The following is an 8,951-nucleotide window of genomic DNA, read 5'->3' as shown; positions in this document are numbered from 1 at the left end:
GACCAGCTTTAATATGGCTAAGTTTACATTTTAGAAAGACTGCTGTGGCAATAGTGTTGACAGTAGGTTAGAAGGACAGTGTAGAGAGTGGTAAGAAAGGATCACAACAGTCCAGAAGAGCAGAGGATAAATGATGAGAAACAAACAAAAAGTGGGGAGGGAGACATACACAAACACTTTTGCAAATGTAAGTTGGACTCTCAGGCACCTCCCTAGCTGCTAATACCCTCCTCTGGATAAGGCTTCCTTTCTTCCTAAATGAACTGGTCATTCAGTAACCCCTGTCCACTGATACCTTCAGTGGGAAAGGACGACAATAAGGTTCCCAGAATCCCCCTTAGCCCCACGAACACAAGTGGGAAATATTTTATAAAAGACTTTATTTTTATGAATATCAACCCCCACCACCTCACCCAACACACACACACACACTCACAGACACACACATCTCGTCTTTATCACATTTCCAAAAGGGAATACACATTAAGATGTTATCTGACAGGCTGGGGTTGTAGCTCAGTGGTGGAGCACTTGCCTTGCATGTGTAATGCACTGGATTTGATCCTCAGCACCACATAAAAATAAATAAATAAAAGTATTGTGTCAAAAAAAAAAAATAAAGATGTCACCTGACTCAAAGGAAAAAGAGACAAGTGGGATCCATCCCATATACCAAGCTATTGAAACTCCTCTTACTAGTTCTGTTTGGTCTCTAAGACTTGGTTTAATTGTTTTAAGATTTTGTTAAATTCCAATGTTATGGAAAAGTAAGTTACTAACATTCAGGAAGTAATAAACAGCAAAGACCATTTTTTCTTTTTTTAATTTAGATCTTGTTAACAATACATTAGCATCATTAATTAAAAAAAAAAATTTACACAGTAACTCAAAAACCAGTCATTTAAGAAAATATTGTGGTACTCAACCACTATCATGGAAAACAGGTCCTCTCATTTGATTCCACTGGCAAGCCCAGGTTTATTCTGAACTTTGAGAGTCTCTGTCCTGAATGGATAATGAAGCATTCAAGTAAAAGTTAAGGAGCTGTGTGTTTCTGAGGGACACTGCCTCAAAGGAGGTTCAGGAGCAGCCACAGTCCTCCAGTTTACCCGACATTGTGATGTTCCTGGGATGACCAGCATAGTTGCCTTTTGAGGAGCTTTGACAATTCATCAGCCTCAGGATCTGAGTGTTATAAAACAGTCTTCCACATTAAAAAAAAAAAAAAAAAAAAAGGCTTTATCCCATAGGAATACGTTTTTCATCGCTTCTCCAGCTTCTTGTACTTGGCTTCTATGTGAGGGAGAGAAGGGCATTACAGCTTTTAACAGTGGCTCTCAAAAAGACACCTTTTTTTTTTTTTTTTTTTTTAGCATTTCCAAGTAAATTCAGATGTGTCTATTATATTTTTAAAAATCCATTATCTTCAATATCATCTGTTGAAATATACAGATCATCAACTTATACAATTTGAAACAAGGAGTCAAACATATGCACCCAGAATTGAGAGCCCAGAACAAGTTCACCAAGTTCTAACTCTGTCAACAGCAGCTGCTTGGACAGCTCCATCAGAATTAAGCAGATCTACTGACACTTGACACATCAGAAGCCTTAATTAAGTGCTAGAAACTGCCTTTCCAGACCCTATCTCAACCCTGAGGAAGTTTAAATGTATATTTCACCTTTTATATTCTTACTCTTACATCTCACTCCAGGAAAACAATTTGGAAAGATATAGAGATTTAAAAGATCATAAAATAAGCCTCTTGCTGTGACATTCTTATTCTTTTAAAACCTCAAAAGCACCTGCTATATATGCCTTCTACATGGTAAGGTTCACATTGAAAATTTATCAAATGTAATTGTAGGCAATGAAACTGATTGTTGATCACTATCCATGTCAAATATCAGCCTGCACAAACCACTCTCTTGAAGCAGTCAACAATTGTCAATGATGAAAATAAAGGAATCTATAAATGTAACCTAGGCTAAAAACAAATTCACTATTTTTCAGCAGGGATATAACAGACAGCCAGTGAGCAATACTAAAAATACTAATTTTCTCCTTAAGGGAACTAGTCTTTCAAGAAAACCAGTTGACTATTTGGTTGACTATTCCATTTTTTATAGACATATGTATTAAAGATGATTCAAAATGCTGACCCACAACTAAAAGATTGAACATTGTAATTTATCAGACTGGATTTGGAATATGGTTTATTCATAGGCTTTACTAATTGTGTGTCCTTAAACAGGTTACTTAACCTCTTAAACCATGTTTTCCTCCCCTATGGAATGGGAATTTTAAAAGAAATCATGTATTTATCTCACATACCATCAGGAGGATAAAAATCATAACACATGCATGCAAAGCATGAAGAACAGGGCCTAGTAGAATATTAAATCATTAAGAACAGGAAATGTTCTTAAGAATAATGATAAGGTTTTAACAGCGCATTGTAAGTACACTATAAATGTTAAATATTATATTAGTTGAGGACATACTAGCAAGAGGTACTCCTTATTAAAGCAAAACAGAAAAAAATTGGTTACCCAGTTTTTTTGAATATGCATCCAACTTGTAGGCTGCCTGCTCAAGAGCTGCTACCTGCTCCTCGATTACATTGATCTGATCCAGATAAGGCTGTAGTCCAGCATCTTTAAAACAAATCACATTTATATATCTTCAACAAGATGTTTAGAAAAAGAGGGGGAAAGTAAGAATGCTAGTGTCTTTCTAATAAGCCTCAAATAGACTAGGGGGAGTGACATGATTCTCATGGTTAGCTAGGTAGATGCAATCATGACCTAGCCAAAGTAAGTCTCTTTCATCTCTTTTCTTTTCTTTTTAATGTATTGTTCTCAAGCAATCTTTCTGTTACTGATTCAGTTTCTTGGGCACTCCCATACTAACTGAGGGTGTCCTACTGACAAAAAACACAAATATAAGTCAATGAAAAAATAAATTTGACCACTCTAAATTAGCATTTTCCATTTATAGATTTTTCTATTTTTCTGTTTATAGAGCAGCAGTCCTTTACGGATTTCAATGTTCAATCAATTCACTAGAATCTGATTACCCCTTTGTTGCCCTCTTCCCTTCCAGGAATAAACTCACAAAATCAAAATTTGGAAGCACATTTAACCACACCACAAAGCATGGTGATCTTCAGAATGAAAGAAATTCACTTTGACTTTGTAATTCATTTTTAGAAAACAAGCTCCCAGAAGATAGGGATGCCATGTTCACTCTCTCCTCCTAGGTCCCAAACATAAAAGCACATTAAATACAAACATGTTTAATTATAAAAATTATTACTTACACTTCTGGTTTAAGTCCTTTAAGTTTCTACTAATGTTTATAGCAATATCTTTCATTTCAAGATACTTCAAGCTGGTTAGTTTATTCATATTTTCCAGGAGTTTATAGTCTTCACTGGTGGCTTTAAAATAAACAGAAAAATGTGATGCCTTTAAGATCTGTCTTATACCATTGAAATGTGGAATTTTAGGCCAAGTGGTAGTTTGAGGTAGAACCTACAGACATAGGTTCATAGCGCAAAGACACTTATACTCAGCCTGTATACTCTGAATGTCTAAGTAGAAACTCAAGCAGTAATCAGCACACTGTTTAAAATCAAACAAGATCTAGAAGGTGAGGGTTGGGGCTGTAGCTTGGTGGTAGAGCCCTTGCCTAGCATGTGCAAGGAATGCATACACACACACACACACACACACACACACACACACAAACACAGACCCAGGAAGTTCTGGTTCACTTGAACCGGAAATGAAAAATTCATGTCCTAAGAAGAGGGAGGTGATATAGTCTTGGTACTTCTACAGCATAAAAATGTACTTCTTAGTAACTCATTCATTACTGTGTATTATTCTATAACCATTTTACAAGTGACTTTTACAAATCATTTATCTATTTCCCATATCCTCAATTTTCTTCCCTTTCCCCACCCAAAATAAAAATCCCCAGCTCTAGTTTTCCCAAAAGCCAGATTCACTAACTGCTTCAATCTCTCTGCCTTATTCACAAACGTCTCTGTACCTTCTCAAGAAGCAGAATGTTCCTGTTCTGTCCAAGACCTCTTCTCTTGTGCTCTTGACCCCAAGCCCTTTTAATTCTTCAGACCTCTCTTCAATCATCTTCTCTAACTTGATTTCCAAACTCTTTCTCCATCCTGGTACCTTCCTCTGTATCTAGAAATATATTCAGGTTTCCTCCAATTCGAAAGCACTCCTTCTTTCCCCTCACATCTACATTATTTGCTCAGTAAAGTAATGGAGCTGGACTGTTAAAAATTTTTAAATAGTAGCCAACACTCACTACTTCTTCTTCCTCACCATTCACTCATGTAAGCCTATATAATCTGGCCTCTGCCTCCACCATCCAGAGAAATTTCAAGCTCTAAGGTCACTGGTGTCCTTCTAACCACCAAATTCAAGGTATTTTCTTAGTTCTGATACTCCTAAACCTTTCTATTTTATCTGACACTATCCCTCTCTTTGGAATAGTATCAACAAGGTAAATGTTGCCTTGGTATTGTACTACATTGGAGTTTTGTATTCTCCTTCTGACTTCTCTTCTTGGGTTTCTGTGCCAAATCCTTTCTCAGTCAACCTCTTTAAGTATCAGTTCTCAACTTTTTCTAAGCTATTACACATAACTGATATTTACATGGGTAGCACATTTCCACTGACATTCCTAAAGGTCAGCTAGCTTCCTCTCAAATTCAAAAGGATTTATGCAAGAATGACAATAATGGGGAAATAATCTCCTTAAAATTAGTTTTGTAAAAATTAAATAATTTGGAAACTTTGGTATTTTAAGTACTGTTATTAAAAACGAACTAATTGCCCCATATAGACATTCCCTGAGATTTTAGTCTAAGCCCTTAAGAAGCATATCTCTAAGCTCTTTCTTGATAATCTCACAGCCTCTATTCACATCACTATGCAGGTAACTCTCTAATGTGTTTCTCCTGCTCTGATCAGTTTCTGAGTTCTAGGCTTATGTGCAAGTCACATGAGTGTCTTGAGAGAAGTCACCTGAATGCTCTACTAATATCTACAAGCAGTGAAGCCCAAACTGAAAACATTGTTTTCACACTAAACATGTTTCCTCTTTCTAGCTCCCCATATTTTGGTTGATGACATCACCCAGGCTTAAAAACCTCAGAAACATCCTAGGCTGCTCAATACCTACTTCAACAAGTCCTATAGAGTCTACTTCTATAATATTCTTGCATCTGCACTCTCTTTTCCATTCCTTTGCCATCACTTTGCTCAGACCATCATTACTTAATTTTCTCCTCCATACACAGATCATGTGTCCTCCTGGAAACATACACAGGACCAAAAACTAACCATGTCTCAAAGCATGGGTCACCAAATTCTCAGACGAATCTACAGGTCCTTAAATCTGCAGGTCACTCCCCATTCCCCAATTTCATTTCTCTGTACCCTGCTAAACATCTTCTGCTTTAATCAAACTGCTTGCTTATTCCATCTCATATATTAATTGTATCATTTTCCCCCTTTCTACCATTCATTCATTCCCTTCACAATCTTATTCAAAATACACCTCCCCCAGGGAAACAGCTCTTGATTAATATTGCTGGATGTTAATTCTACCCCCGCCCCGCACTGTTACACTACAGAGGCCTACAGAGTTATATTAACAGGTATTTTCCATGTGTTTTTGAAAGTGGTATGAATGAGAAGGAATGAGGCTGTTTCCCTCCCATTCACGACCTCCCCAGACTTCCAGCAGGCAGGTCTTAGGGCATTGTAGGGTAAGGAAGGGAGCCACCGACTGGGAGTACTATGGCACTTCCCAGGTCTCTGCAAAGCCAAACCCAGCCCCAGTGGGTGGTGCACCACCTCAATTAACCCAGACAGCGCCTCACCCGTCAGTTCCCCAGTCAAGTAAGTGGCCATTTTGGAGAACATGTCCCGGCAAAGCTCAGTGATGTCAGCCTCGGCGGGCTCCTTTGCTTCCTCAGCTGTCTCCACGGCGGCATCGTCTGGGCCAGGGGAGAAAGATTAAGTGTCTTGCCCTACACCCGGTCCTAATCCAGCCAAAGCAGCCTCTTCCTACATCCCTCCCCACCCGTCTTCACTCAATGAAGTCGGCCTCACTCTCCACCTGCCATAATTTCCAACCCCTCACTTCGTCCTTGCACAACTGACAGGCTCACTCTGCTCCTTTGCACCCGCCCCTCGCTCATACCCGATCCTCCGACCTAATCATCTCAGTGGCTCTGACAAGACCGGTGCACCCCTCCGCCCTGCCCATCCCTGCCGACTACACACTCGGTCCCGCCATCTCGATTCGCTGCTGGGAGCCCCAGGACCCCCGCCGGACATTTCATCTCTATCCACCGGGTACCTCGAGCGGGTTCCTCTCGTCGAGCCGCAGGGACAGCCTCCGCAGCCGCCGCCATGCCGGCCCTGCGCGGCTTCCGGTTCTGGGTGTCTGCGCGTGCGCGCCGGGCGTGCCCCGCCTCCGCAGCCCTGTCCTTCCAGTCGCTCCTTGAGTAGATGACTCTTAGCAAAGTATAAGCAGGAAACCAAAACTGAAGCTAACATGGCCTGTCATGAATCGATCTGCTGCCGAGAGTCAAGACATCTGGCACTGAGGATGAGCTCATCCCTAAAGCCACGCCCTGGAGTGCTCACTTGGCTTGTACTGGGGATAGTCCATGCTGAGTGGCTTACTGACCCCGTCACTGGAGACAGGTTACTTCCTCCCCAGACACTCCGCCCCCTGGCAGGTGTTAGTGATCAAAATATTGCTTGGGGAGTCCATGATTGTTCAAATAGTCTTATTCAGGGTTTGGGAAACCTTAACGTCTTGATCCCAGAACCTAAATACTCACCCTTTCGGTGTCCTGAATTAACACCAGTTCAATGATCCCAGTTTTTTGTAACTGCAGGCTGGTACCTGCTTCTCTTTTGATACACACATTTTTTTTTTTGGTGGGGGAGGAGGTACCCTTTTTTATTTTGATTCAGTGTCTCGCAAGTTGCTTAGGGCCTTGCTGAGTTATTGAGACTTTTATTTTGTTATTTTTTGATTCATTGAACACAAATGGAGTACAACTTTCATTTCTCTAGTTGTACACGTGCTGAGACTTTTAATTTGTGATCTTTCTGCCTCAGCCTCCTGATCTGCTGGTATTACAGGTGTGCACCACAGGACCTGGCATATAACAGCCTTTTTTTTTTTTTTTTTTGAAGGGAACTTGAAACTTAACTTTCTAGGACTGAGGATATACTCTGGCTATCTTAATTGCATTTAACAGTTTCACAATTTCATAAGTGTGTAGAGTGCTTAGTGGGATGGGAGAACAGAGATGAGGAAGGGGATTGCATGAGAAAAAGTGACTAGGAAGCCATGTAAGGTGTAAAATGAATAAGGATAAAGGTCACAGGAGAGGGAAGAGATGTATACCAAGTATCAGGACACAGGGTTATGGTCACCCCAAATCCTGGTCATTCTCCCTCTGCATGCACAAACACACACACTAGCTACCCCCACCTCCATCTCCTCTTAATCTGACTCTTTCCCTGCTGAGGACTGTGTCTCCCTAGGTCACCTGTCTCAATTCTTCCGTATGGAGCAATCATAATACTCTCCATTTCAAAACATTGCTACAAGTCAGAGGTTCTTATTTCAGGACTCCTGGGGAAGCCCATCTCCTTCATGTTGTCACTGCTCCTACTCCATACTTCCAAGACAGTATGAACTTACCCCAGCCCAAGTACATGAATGGCTTGCAGTTCCAAACTCTTTTATTATCTCTATAGTCCCAGAAGCAAATACAAAAACCTGGTTTTCTGAAAGAGTTTTATTGATAGTCACCTGGGAAACCCACATTATCCTATGGAAGAATAGAATCAGTGTCTACCACACATTACAAAGATGTCTCAATCCTGAGGTCATTTTCTTGCATAATTCCCTTCAGGTTCCATTTCATCTTCTGAACTACAACTCCCTCAATTCCCAACGTTCAACAGAACTCCAGGAGGCAGAATTCTCTGAAAAAGCCTTTGTCGACTTTGTTGTGGCAGAGCATCTCTCTAACAACTCTGCAATATTGGAATCTTACCTCATCAGAGCCTATTCATTTCTAAGGCTTCCCCTTCTCTTTTACATGGAAACTGTATAGGGGAATCCAAGAAACCCATGGATGCTAACAGCAAAAATTTAGATGCACAAAAAAGAGTAAGATTTACTGGCAAGTAGGAAGACATCTAGACACTACCTACTCTCTTGGCTTCTACCTTTTTCACAAATCATGTCTGTGTAGGTTCTTAGTGAGAGTCCTTACCCTCCCTTCCTTTATCCTGTTTGTTATTGGCATTGTTTTATCACTATTACAGAGCTAAGTACACATGGAGTAAGAAGCCCAGTTGGAAATGTTATTTCACAGAGCTATGTAACTACACACAGAAACACTTAGTCACAAGCCTAAATATGATGCCCAGCTACACACAACAACATTGTCTAAAGAGGTCAGGTGCAGGATGGGTCTCAGCAGAAGCCATGATGGGACTACTGCCCTAGAAGTGAAGAGCATGTGGAGAAGGAGCCTCTGGGGAGGCAGAGAAAGAGGAGCCTGCTACTGATGCTTTAGGACCCCTCCTCCACTCTCCTGGACTTCCCACTGGGCTAGAGGCACAGCTGGGGCTAGATGCAGGTGTTTCCAAACTGCTTGTTCCTCCTGTTGGAATAAAAAGAAATAAGTCATTTAAGGAAGCATATGTGTCCCACCTTTCTATTCTAGATATGATTACAGATAACCCAGACTGCTAGAGACTGAATGTTTGTATCCCACAAAATTCATATATTGAAATGCTAGCCCCTAATATGATGGTATTAGGAGATGAGATCTTTGGTAAATTATTAGGTCATAAGTGTGGAACCCTTGTAA

General features: G+C 40.6%; 2 protein-coding genes across 2 annotated transcripts in view; both read right to left on the bottom strand.

Moving 5' to 3' along the window:
- Positions 1–791: 791 nt before the first annotated feature.
- Positions 792–6,473, bottom strand: BLOC1S2 (biogenesis of lysosomal organelles complex 1 subunit 2). Its single transcript, XM_079137546.1, has 5 exons — positions 6,404–6,473; positions 5,922–6,038; positions 3,324–3,443; positions 2,554–2,658; positions 792–1,293 (listed from the first exon to the last, which is right to left on the bottom strand). The coding sequence occupies exons 1-5, from the start codon at positions 6,456–6,458 to the stop codon at positions 1,262–1,264; spliced, it is 429 nt and encodes a 142-aa protein (XP_078993672.1). The 5' UTR covers positions 6,459–6,473; the 3' UTR covers positions 792–1,261.
- A 1,413-nt stretch (positions 6,474–7,886) lies between these two features.
- PKD2L1 (polycystin 2 like 1, transient receptor potential cation channel) overlaps positions 7,887–8,951 on the bottom strand; it is a 261,390-nt gene continuing 260,325 nt past the window's right edge. The window contains exon 18 of the mRNA XM_079137455.1: positions 7,887–8,741. Within this exon, the coding sequence (XP_078993581.1) occupies positions 8,640–8,741 (102 nt within the window). The 3' untranslated portion in view covers positions 7,887–8,639. The remainder of the gene's footprint in view (positions 8,742–8,951) is intronic.

Source organism: Sciurus vulgaris, assembly GCF_902686455.1.
Source record: "Sciurus vulgaris genome assembly, chromosome: 4".
Classification (NCBI taxonomy): Eukaryota; Metazoa; Chordata; class Mammalia; order Rodentia; family Sciuridae; genus Sciurus; species Sciurus vulgaris.
This window is presented reverse-complemented; position numbering and strand designations above follow the sequence as displayed.

Coding starts and splice junctions, on each gene's coding strand:
- BLOC1S2 (XM_079137546.1), bottom strand. CDS start 6,458: ATGGCGGCGGCTGCGGAGGCTGTCCCTGCGGCTCGACGAGAGGAACCC. Junction 6,039..6,403: donor ACGAGAGGAACCCGCTCGAG/GTACCCGGTGGA, acceptor CCCCTGGCCCAG/ACGATGCCGCCGTGGAGACA. Junction 1,294..2,553: donor TGCATATTCAAAAAAACTGG/GTAACCAATTTT, acceptor TCCCTCACATAG/AAGCCAAGTACAAGAAGCTG.